The sequence below is a fragment of the Eutrema salsugineum genome, unplaced genomic scaffold (genome assembly GCF_000478725.1).
Source record: "Eutrema salsugineum unplaced genomic scaffold, Eutsalg1_0 scaffold_10, whole genome shotgun sequence".
Taxonomy (NCBI): domain Eukaryota; kingdom Viridiplantae; phylum Streptophyta; class Magnoliopsida; order Brassicales; family Brassicaceae; genus Eutrema; species Eutrema salsugineum.
Window position 1 is genome coordinate 5542435 of NW_006256908.1, and position 11738 is coordinate 5554172.

At 34.4% G+C, this 11738-nt stretch overlaps 3 protein-coding genes and 1 non-coding gene across 6 annotated transcripts; 3 read left to right on the forward strand and 1 right to left on the reverse strand.

Moving 5' to 3' along the window:
• The first annotated feature begins 77 nt into the window (after nucleotides 1-77).
• Nucleotides 78-859, forward strand: LOC18026593 (transcription repressor OFP17). The gene is made up of 2 exons (XM_006410053.2): nucleotides 78-363; nucleotides 475-859. Exons 1-2 carry the CDS (start codon nucleotides 93-95, stop codon nucleotides 816-818), a joined length of 615 nt encoding a protein of 204 aa, XP_006410116.1. The 5' UTR covers nucleotides 78-92; the 3' UTR covers nucleotides 819-859.
• Nucleotides 527-3093, reverse strand: LOC18026594 (protein GRAVITROPIC IN THE LIGHT 1). Of its 2 annotated transcripts, XM_006410054.2 has the most exons (3): nucleotides 2962-3093; nucleotides 1095-2412; nucleotides 527-800 (listed from the first exon to the last, which is right to left on the reverse strand). In XM_006410054.2, exon 2 carries the CDS (start codon nucleotides 2393-2395, stop codon nucleotides 1136-1138), a length of 1260 nt encoding a protein of 419 aa, XP_006410117.1. In that variant the 5' UTR covers nucleotides 2396-2412; nucleotides 2962-3093; the 3' UTR covers nucleotides 527-800; nucleotides 1095-1135. The 2 variants fall into 2 exon arrangements, with proteins under 2 accessions (XP_006410117.1, XP_024003936.1); XM_024148168.1 differs by lacking the exon at nucleotides 527-800 and having other exon boundaries at nucleotides 992-2412.
• Nucleotides 3094-4148: 1055 nt separating this feature from the next.
• Nucleotides 4149-4233, forward strand: LOC112081763. Its single transcript, XR_002896684.1, has one exon. It is a non-coding gene; the product is annotated as a small nucleolar RNA Z102/R77 (small nucleolar RNA).
• A 3914-nt stretch (nucleotides 4234-8147) lies between these two features.
• Nucleotides 8148-10314, forward strand: LOC18026595 (EPIDERMAL PATTERNING FACTOR-like protein 6). 2 transcript variants are annotated; one of them, XM_006410055.2, is made up of 4 exons: nucleotides 8148-8228; nucleotides 8589-8778; nucleotides 8926-8972; nucleotides 9847-10314. In XM_006410055.2, exons 2-4 carry the CDS (start codon nucleotides 8616-8618, stop codon nucleotides 10096-10098), a joined length of 462 nt encoding a protein of 153 aa, XP_006410118.1. In that variant the 5' UTR covers nucleotides 8148-8228; nucleotides 8589-8615; the 3' UTR covers nucleotides 10099-10314. The 2 variants fall into 2 exon arrangements, with proteins under 2 accessions (XP_006410118.1, XP_024016792.1); XM_024161024.1 differs by lacking the exon at nucleotides 8148-8228 and having other exon boundaries at nucleotides 8249-8778.
• The last annotated feature ends 1424 nt before the right edge of the window (nucleotides 10315-11738 follow it).

The window sequence follows — 11738 nt, forward strand, 5'->3', positions numbered from 1 at the left end:
CACAAGCCAATCCTCTCTAAGCTTATACACACCAAAACAAAACAAAATGCCAAAAAGCGAAAAAGGATCATCACAAATTAAGATTCAAGACAATGAGAGTGAAAGCAACTTTGATTAACTTCAAATCAAAGCTTTCCAAATCATGCAACAGATTTGTCTCTCTCTTCCGCTTCAGAGTTAAAAGACCTATCTTTATTAGACCTCTTCGTCGTGCTCATCATGGCAATGTCAAACCTAAACATCATCATCATCATCATCCCAAGAAGCCACTCTGTTCTTCTTCCTCTTTGTTGTCTTGTCTCTGTTTTCTCAGCACAAACAAAGACCAGAAGATGAGCCCCACCAAAACCAGAAGTTCCTCTTGTAAGACAATTGTTTTTCTACTATTATCAGTTCAATTCGAATAAAAAAGGTTCTATTGCGAGTTTAAGATGGAATTATATAAGTTTTTTTCTTCTCTCTTTATTCCTCCAGTTAGTGTGAAGGATGATGATTTTTCGAAGTTTATGCATTCGCCTCTTACGCCAGCAGCAGCCAAGAAACTGTTCAATTCACCAACCACCACGCCTGTTTATGCAGCACGGGCCAAGAAATCGCTGAGCTCAAGAGATACGTTCGAAGACAATGCCGTGGAAGATGCTTGCAGAAGCTTTGAAAACTTTCTGATTCATCTGATTGTTGAAGAAGGGAAAATGGATGACTTAATGGACATAGAGGAGCTTCTCTTTTGTTGGAAGAATCTTAAGAGCCCTGTCTTCATTGAACTTGTCTCCAGATTCTATGGAGAACTCTGCAGAGACCTGTTTTCAGGTGAATGAACAGATCCATAAATGATCCAAACAAAATTGTTTTTATCTTTCTTTCTCAACAAACAAAACAAAAAAAAACTATTTGCGGTTTTGGCAATCATTGAACACACCATCTTCAATGTGAAGCTATAGAGATTGTGTGTTTTCGCGTTTCACATAACGAAGAAACTTGGATTTATTAACTATAGACCAAAACTTGAATGTGGATAAAGATACAAAGCAACATCCTTGGAGAAAAATTATTTTACTTGCCTATCTAACTTGCAAAAAAGTAGCCATCTTTACCTGACACTTTCGAAATAACTGAATCTGCAGAGCGGTTCTTTTTACCCTTTTGTTTTCGAAAGATAAACATGAGATTTAATCACTGAATCTCCGATTTTAAACCCCGGCATTGTGATGAACTCAACGCTTAAATCACCTTCTCCATCTTCTTTTTCATCACCCACTACAGATTCCATGTAGACACCTGAGAATCTAGCTCCTCTTCTAACCACAAAAATCTGAGCTTTTTGATCCAAGGAAGCTGCAAACGATCCAAGAATCCATACCCATATCGCCATTTTCGCAAAGATTCGATAAAACATCGTTCTTGGATGCTTACCAAGCAAAACAAGACCCCTCATATCCAAATTTCCAAAGAACGAAGCCTCCATCGACGGATGAACAACTAAAAGATACTTCTGACCGCAGAATCTGGAAAACGCAGAATCTGGAAACGCTGTTAACGCGTCCAAAGGATCCTCGAAACTCATTAGTTCAGTCACATCACACGGATTAAGCTTTAAACCGTGAAACATTCTCCGAACAATGTACGACTCAAAAGCAAACTTCTTATCTGAGTTTTTAGCATATGTTACATTTCCCACAATAGATTCCACTGCCTTGTCCAAATTCCAATCTGTAGCTTTCATCAGAGTGATTAATGGCTTCGCAAAGTCGTGAATCGACTTGGAAGCAGCTCTAAACGCGAATTCAAACGAAGAAACAGTCACAATCCTCTCTTCGAGTTTACTATTCTCTGCAACCAAACAGTCTAGTTTCTCCTTTAGAAAGTGAATCTCACTATCCTTTGCTTTCACCTGTGCCTTGAGTTTCTCCAAATGCTTCTCGCTCACTTCGATTTCATCTCTCAATCGATCCAAATAAGAAGCAGCATCAAGCTCGGTCTTCGAGCGGAGCTGCTTCGTTTTGAGGTAGAGACGCTTGATCTTGCGTAAGGCCTCGAGCTGAGACACGACGAGGTTGTCTGCTTCTACGATCTTGTCTGGATCATAAGGCAAATGAGCTTGTTGAAAGTCGAGATAAGCGATTTTAAGCGCTGAAACTATGCCAAAGAGCTTCGAAATCTCATCATCAGAACGAAAATTTCGAATCTTTCTCGAGGGTTTGTGATTGATTTCGCGGATTTCAGTTTCGTTGGCTTTACCCTCGAAGATTTCTTCTACTTCATCACAAGTGTCGTTCAAATTCGGCTTCTGGTCAGGGAACAAACCAATGGATCTGAATTTGCAGACTTTAGCGAATCTGGAGATGATTTCCGATAGATTCGAGGGAGTCGATGATTTAACGGCGGCATTCTCCATGAATCGAAATAGAAACCCTAATTCAGAAGTAAGAAAAAGGAAACAACTTTGTTACAGAAACGAGACTAGGGTTTTACAAATGATTCGTATTCGATTCAGATAAAAACCCTCCAAGAATTTAAAACAAAAAGTGTTGTTCATGAATTTTTTTTTTTTGTTTTCAATTAGAGAAGACGACAAAGCCAATTTGAAAGTTTTTTAAATTGTTTTTTTTTAGCAATTTTGGTCATGGCAGGAGAGACTAAAGATGCAGAGGAATAGTTACAGAGACCAAACAGAAGCAAAGACTATTAGACAGAGATTGTAGATTGTCCAAACCAACGAAGTTCAAATTGTTTTTTTTTTTTTGCTGAAACTGTTCAAATTTTTTTTTTGTTTACAAAAGCTGTTCAAATTGTTCAAAGTGTAAAAGTTAAGTAAGAATAACCCAGAAGAAGAACAGAACATAAAGATTTTTTTCTTTTTTGTAAATGATGATGAACAACAAGTCAAACAACAACAATAAGAAAGCTACCATTTCAACGATAGAGACAAGCCATAACAAAAGAATGAAAAAACAGAATCACCTGTTTGTTTTTGTACACTAGTAGCAGCCAAAGCAAAGCTAAGCACGAGGAAGGCCAAAGTTCGAGCCTTTTGTGCTTATTTCACTCTCTCTCTTTCTTTCTCTCTCTCTCTATGCCTCACACAAAATGCTTGTTGCTTAACATTGGAATGAGGTTTTTTATATTCTTCTTTTTTAGATCTTGTTCCTCATAAAGAAGACGACACAAACAAGATTTATTTTTTAAAAAAGAACTTACTACTATATAGCCTCGTTAATGGTGATGATTCTGGGATTCCTAAACCATAAATCGACTAGAATTGGCGTTTAGTTCCCCTTTTTTGTTTTTTTGTTTTCTTTTTATTTCCCAAAATCGAAAACAGAGCGTGTTTGGAACTGAGAAGCTTTAATCTTCACCAATCTTCTAAAAAAACAAATTGATTTTATTTTTTTTTGAATAAATCATGGGAATCCAAGAGAAAACCCTCAGGATTCAGGAATCTCCACAGGCATCGTCGCGGAGAAACAAACCCTTGTCTCCTTTCTTTGTTCTTTCTTCGAGTCTGTCTTAATAGATTTTTTAATCATTTGATTTTTTAATAATAAGTATTTTAATTTGTTCAACTGTGTAAATGTAAATCTGTAGTGTTAGAACTTCTTGTTTCATGCTTCTTCAAATATTCAAACTTTTAAGAGAAAGAGAAAGGCGAAGTACCAAAAGAGATTAAAGCTGATTTCCACACGAGTTTCCATCTCCTCTTCTGTCATATTTGTCTCAGCTCTGAAAACAAAGTGCTTTTCCCAAGAACATGTAATACTTACCGGGCCTCACTTTTAAGGCCCATTTATTCTTCTAGGCTGTTGCCCATACAGGCCCTTTATAAAGTTAGCTTTTAATAATAAAAAATTAGGCAGATGAGAAATGTCAGAGGGATCAATTCCTATTTTATCATGATTTCACATGCAAACGTAAATGACTAACATTAACACAAATTTTACTATATAACATAATTTTACGACATCTCTCATCTATATTATACTAAGGTTTCGGTTAATAATTTATCAGCTTAATAATAGAATGAAATGATTGTAATGTGGAACAAATTCAATTTCGTAAACGTTGACTGTAAAATTCGTTTGACTTATTCGTACAATGATGTTTTTATTTCAATAAATGCATTTATGCCAGTTTTAGTAATTCGTCCATATAAACGAATACGATTTGTTTCCCTATTGGTTTGATCGCCGATATGATGGCATCTTACGTACTGTATTAGCACTATCTGATCCATTCTCTTCACTTATCCTTGTTTTGAATTCGTTTTTTGTTAGATATCTGTGAACTTTATCAATATTGTTTCTCTGCGGTATAGAGAAGAGAATTTGTTGCTTATGAAACTTGAAACTGTTGTGCAGTATAAATGAATACGATTACCCATAATAAACCCAAGTGAAGGATTAAGGAAGTAGCTAGGAAGATTTATAAACCGTACTTGACCGTAGTATTTAGTATTTTACTTTGAATTATTTGTTTGATAATAAATGAAGAAGAAGGAGAAGGAAAAGAAAAAAAGAGAGGAGGTGGTCCAAATACTGAAAACACACAAAGCATGAATTCAACACACTCGTGCATCTCTTGTCTCTTTCTATTTCTTCTCACTTTTCAGCTTTTGGCTTTCCTACATCTGCCATACTCCATCTTCTCTTTTTATTTCTCTCTTCCTCGGACCTGAATTGATCAGTTTTTATTTACACTTTTGTGACAAGAGAGCGTATCTAGATAACATGTGAGATCATCTCTAGATTTACTATGATACACGGAAAAGACTACAACATAGCTTATTATACAATTGTATGTGTTGATGAATCTATAAATAGGTATGGTGGAAATCTAGGAAATTTGCTTTTTGATAATTCAATTCAAATGTACACCCTAAAAAAATGCAGTTAAAACAAAGTAGTTTATTCTTTACAATAAACATAACATAGAAAAACCAACTATATATATTATGAGCTTTCATTCTGACCAAAGCCTATATCAATATATATATATATATATTATGAGCTTTCACAAGATCATTTGAATTGATAACAATTACAATCATGACTCATCGGATCCATCCCCATTCAGCCCACAAACAGACTACCATACTCCCTATCCTCCTCCACCAGGACCCGTCATCTATAATAAAAAAAAAAAAAATTGTTTTAAATCTGTCCCAAAATTAGTGACAACAAATATTGGATTGGTTGAACTTGGGAATAGCATTGTTTTTGTTTGTTTGGATACGGATGTTTTGTAATACGAGAAAATTTCCCCTGCAATCTTGTCTTTTGTGGCAATTAACTAGTAGCAATTAGCAAATTTTTTACCAAATATTTTTTCTAATATTCTAAATACCAAAATAACATTTGGAAAACTGATCATCGATAACGTAATACTATAATTTCTTCTGCAGAAAATCTGGAAATTCTGCAAACGCTTGCTATTTGAGATTGAACACACAACCTGCGGAATCTAGATATATATTGAAATATATTTTTTTTGAAGAGGACACACATTTTTGAATGAATGGTGACGCGTTCTGCATTTGATTTGGGTGAATGCGTGATCATTCAGATCCTAAGACTGATGTGTTTTCTTTTTTTTCTATTGGCCTAGGAAGAAATAGTTGTTTCTTTCTGCATGATTCTTGACATCTTCAAAATCACATACATAATAGTCAATAGGTAGGAAACAATGCAAGTCCCATCTGTCTCAATCTAAAAACAAAATGAATTTCAATAACAATAACATGATAAAATGAAAAAAAAAAAAGGATACAGTGTGTCAGATGTTTGTATTTAAACCTTATTATAAAAATAATTGAGAAGTGGTGTGTCAGGGATAGAGATACTTACCTAGGCATGTGACCCTCTCAATATTTTCCTGTACACGATTATTTCAGTATTCTCCCTTTCGTTGACTATTATGGTTGTGATTAAAGTTTAAGGTAATTCAACCATGGAGATTAAAGTTTAAGGTAATTCAACCATAGCAGATGTAATCTACGTGTAGTATCAGCTCATATGTTGTTTTTCTGGTGTTCGAAGTGTGGGTGACAAAATGTTCGTCTTTCTAATTTCCTCTTGCAAATTTCGAATCATAATTCAAGAAATTCATTTTAAATTGCAACATGATATCAATCCTAATTTGTGATGGAGACAGTGTGGGAAAAAATATGAGAATCTTGAAAATATCAACTCCCAAAGTCATGTTTTAACTCCAAATAATTTTTTGGAACTAGTAATATGACATGTTTCAACTCTAAAAACATTTTATTGTTCTTTTCCTAATGTTTTTTTTGTGTGTGCGAATTTATGATTCAATTCTATTAGAAAATAAATGCACTCACAGTCTACAAAAATTGATGGAGTCAAAATATTGGCAAACGAATTCGGCTTCAAAGTATCGGAAGCTCCAAACACCCATCAATATAAATTTCAAATTTGGCTTTTTCGTTCTAGAAAATGGACTATACTTTAGTTAGATTTAGCATAGCTTTTTTGTTAAAATTATCCAATTGCTGAATGTCATTAGCTTAATTGAAAAATCATCAAGGATAAAGACTAGTAATTACATAATCGGGAGACATGACCATATAACATGCTGTGGCCCTGGCCAGTCTAGAAGATGTAGAGATCTCGGTCCAGATGCTCTTAGTTATCATTCAGCCAAATACACACAAAAAATGTTTGAGATTTTAGTTGGCTAGAGTTAAAATAAAAATAAACTTTTGAATACTAGAGACTAGAGCCATTCTCAAAAACTCAAATTTTGAACTCATAATTCAGCCAAACAAATTATGTCTAGCGTTTAAACTACAAATTCAAATTGCTGATTCTTGCTAGGGCTTGTGCTCATTTAAATATTTTTAAAATATATGAAATGTGAAAAACCATCTGACATCAAAAACCATATAACACTATCTTGAAATTGTGGTTTTATTTTCACCCCTATTACAGGCGTTCGCTTGTATTTAATTAGGCACGTAACTAGATTTATTATTATTACCTGTTAATTTGACCTAGAAAAATATTACTGTTACGTGGAATTACAAAACTTCACAAACTAAAAAAGTACGTACAAAGCAAAGGATAGATATTTGGGTTGAACAATTCTAGGAGTTGTCGGTGAAATCGTATCATAGTCATTCTTTATTGCTTTTCAACGCATTTTTATTCTCATTAGCAGTAACAACATCGTAAAGGTCATCTACCTTTCCAAGATCTCCGAAAATAATATTCTGGTATTGCGATGATTATATGGTTATCTTGAATACTAGAACGCGTAAAAAGGTTGAAAACATTGATATATGTGATTCACACCTTTGAACTTTCTTGAAATTGATATTTTCGCTTATGTTCAATGCTAAGAATTCATCATTTTCAACTATTGTTTCTTTGGTACACCATAATTAATTATCAAGCTAAGAGAAAAAAAGAGATGATATCGCTACGTTTATTGTTAAAACTCTTTTTGTTCCAACATGCATTACCTTTTGACGAATATAAATTCTAGTACTGACGCCTAAATACCACTATCGCATTCTATGTTCCATATCTTGTCTCCATTTTTAGCTTTTATACTACAATTTTGTTTGCCATTCGTTACAACTGAATATTGATTTTGCTGTTTTCGTATACAACTTTGTGTGAATTGATTGGAGTGGATAATTATTGATAAGACTAAAGATAATAAATGTGTAAATGAGGAATGAACATGGAACCCTTCTTACACATTTGTTGGGATGTTTTGTCCATACCTCCTTGCCTTTGGAATCTCTCTCATCTTTCATCATACGGCCCTCCCTTATTCCTATCTTCTTTAAATCAAACACCTCTCATCTCTGTCTTAATTATGATTAAGTATTACTAATGAAATATCATTAATTCTAATTAACTAACTATCTAAAACTCTAAGCGAGAGTCTCTCGGTTAAACCCTCATTAAAGAAAACAAATAATCAAGAGATTTTATAGTTTTATAATCACTTGAAATCATAACTTATTATCATGTGATGTGACATACACCACACAATGTGTATAGTACACTCTACACACATGCATATAAAAGAACTTAATTAAGAAACATAAAAATAAGAAAATCAATTAGATAAATACGATGTGTGTATGGAGTATATGTATAGCTTGGAAGATTGCTAAAAGCAAACTCTGAGGAAAGGAAGGGTGCAATGACAGAGAGAATAGGGTGCAGGAGAATCTAACTCCCAAACTTAGCAATGCTTAGGTACCTTTCTTAATTACTTCTCTCTTCCTACACTCTTTCTCTCCTTTTATCTCTATTATTTTATTATCTTAAAATTTCCAAATTTAATTGCACAGTTTGCAGTAAACCCCTCCTTGTTCTCTCATAATCGACTCGTTTTGCACTTTCTCCCTCTTAGTTTCAACCACTCCCACTCTCCCCTCTCGTTTTTGAGAAAACCCAAATCATAAGAAACCAACATAAATTACAAAAAAAAAAACATCTTTTTGTATAATCTTTTCTTGATTTCCATTCTCATCTCTGGTTTTAATAAACCCACCAAGTTTTTTGCATGAAACTATCCTGGAGGAAGAGTCATAACTAATCTCTGCTTCTTCTTAGGTGGGGTTTTCAGAAAGTTTCGTAATCATGGGTTTCGAGAGATCACCATCATCGTCATCATTATCGTCATCATTACCACCATCAGAAAACTTAAGAGCCAAGTTCAGTCTCTTTTATATACTCCTACTCTGCCTTGTCTTCCTTTGTGTAATAACCACTTTCATTACTCCCTCTTCACCTTCTTCTCCATGTAAGCCCTATTTCTTTTCTCGTTAACATATATAATGCAATCACTATCATTGTTATTCTTATAAGTCTTTTATTAACATTTTGTTTGTACATAACATATAATCGTTACAGCACCATTTATATATGTTATATTCCTGTAAAAATGCAGATATTCGGAACTCTAACTCTGGGAAACTAGGGCTCTTTTATGCACAGGTCCGTAAGCTGTTTAATCCTCTTACTCTCTTGCGTGATCCAGTTTTTATTTTTTATTTTTTTTTATATATACTTCTTTTGTTGTTGAGTCAATAAGTAATTAGGAAAACACTACCAAAAAAATAAGTAATTAGGAAAAAGGGCTCCAATACCGTGTTATATATCTAATAAATATAACCACAAAAAAACAAATATAGCTTAGTATCTCTATTTCTCCTGATTTAAGTGTCTTTGGAAGACAAAGATTGATGTTGATTCATCATTGAAGACATTTTAAATAAGCTTTCTGATGTGGGGATCTCTAAAAGGACTACACAATCAAAAGGGTGTGTAGCTAAAATGCGCTTGAACAGTCAGCGACTGTGACGGCATGTCGAGACTGACTGAGCAGCAGAGATGCCATGTACTCGTAAAAAGAATCTCAGCCGTCCGATTCACTTCAGCACACGAGGATAAGGACAGTACTCGGCTTTGGTCCGTTCTCCACTTGTGGGTCCCTGCCTTGCTTTTGTCTGTGTTTCGATCTCGATCGACTGGTAATATTATAGCAAGTTACTCGCCCCCACGGCGCATGTTAACGTATGACAGCCTCTTGGAACTTCCCAATCTCTCTGCCTTTTTTTGGTAATGTGCGTAGCGCTTTTTCCGGAGCGGTATTCCCGGGTCTTGTCTCACTCCCCCAGCCATGTCTTAAAAATGTGCTCACCTAAATTGTGCATTTTAGCAAAGCCATGCGCATTTTAGTGAAATTTGAGCGCATCTTAAAGAGTGTTTTGTTTGTTTGAGAATTTGTATTTTTTTCATTATATGACGTTCAATATCTTTTTTTTGTGTGGAAAATGTGACAACATATGGTTGTGCAATATGTGTTTAGGAAGAGGAGGGCAAGAGTACAATGATGATGAAGAAGATGAGGAAGATTATCAGTGATCGGAGTAAAGAGGCTGAGCTACGGCGGATTCTTAGGGGGCTTGGTTCATCGCCGCCACGGTGCTCTGCCAAGTGTGGAAGATGCACACCGTGCAAGCCTGTGCACGTGCCGGTACCTCCGGGCACGCCTGTCACGGCCGAATACTACCCGGAAGCTTGGAGATGCAAGTGCGGCAACAAGTTGTACATGCCATGATCTCATATAAATACTCACATATAGTATATATACATTATATAATATGATTTATATGCAAGTTTGATCATGGTCAGGTCTTAAGTCTCTACTCAAATATTTATCATATATTAAACATGTTTTTAGGACAAAGCCTCTACGTGAAACTTTTGATGATTGATCAAATCATTGATGATGCTCGAATGCTCCTGTATGGCCGTATGGGGTAATAGGGTATGTCTATACGATATTTTGTAGCATATGATATAACTTACGGTAGAAAGTATTCATGAGCATGCATGGCATGCATGCTGTTATTTTTTTTCTGTTTTCTATAACGTTCGGGCTACCTATTGTCGAATAAATTTCGGCTCATGATATATGGACTAGTATAACTAAACAAAAAGCCCAACACCACTATTCCTTGGAACATTCATAATCGATCATGCATCCAAGTAAACTATAAACAACATTCTGATTCTATTTCCGGAACTCGTTGATTTCATTTACATTTTGTAATCAGAAACAACTCCCTCAAATAAAATTTATTCATATAAGATATAACGGATAAAATTCAAGAAAGCATATGCTAACGTATCCAAATACTAATACAACATGTTTAACACAATTACAGTTTATATTAGTCACATGAAGCCATAAAATATTTGTCAAGGATTTCAAAGTCGTAGTTATTAACTGACTGATTCTTTTCTTCTCTAATAAATAAGAGGCTTGAGAAAAAAACTTTAATCAAGATGTGAATATAATATGGCCCATGTTCTATGTTATACGATTTAAAAATAAACACATTACCGACGAAGACCAAATTAAGATTTTTTTTTGTTTGGTCTTTCCAAACTGTAATATATATATATTATATAGACGATAAACGGAGAAATAATTATTCTTTGTAATCGTTTAAAGAATAATTAGTCTCTAATCAGTTTTATTCAATAGAGAAATAATTAGTCTCCAGTCGTTTAAATAATAGAAGCATATCTCAGCACCGATTTTCAAAATCAATAGGGATAGGTGGAAGCAGCCGGCCACATCTTGAACCATCCAGCTGGCAGCCGGCGTCGACTATTTCCACCGTTATAATATTGCCACGTGCCACCATCTCCTATCGGGATAGACACCTGACAGCTGACACTATCCCGTGGAACATGTTTTTAAAAAAAAAAAATTAATTCACTTACCACGTCGCTATCTTCACTTACCTACAAAATTAATATAACCCACATGAGATGAAACACGCATATACTGATATACGAAGGAGTAAGGACATATTTATTGAAATACTTTTTTTCTTACGATATATGGAAGTTTCTAAGTAGTTCCAGATGTAACGAGTACGAGAGAAGTTTATGAAACATCACGCGTAGGCAAAGGAAAAGAAGTAGAATTGTAGAAACCATCGACCACATCATAATTGATTGATAACATAATTTCTTTCATTGCTTGAATTTTTAAAAGTGTATATTGATTGTACAAAAAAACTTAGAAAGAAAATCATCAGTTAAAATAAATATACCATCTTTATATTTTTTGTTGATTATATTTCAGAAAAATCATGATATTATCAGTTTTATTATTCGTGAAATCGCTTTGTTTTACAAGTATTGACTTATATGTTTGGTGGATGATTTTTTTCAACACATTAT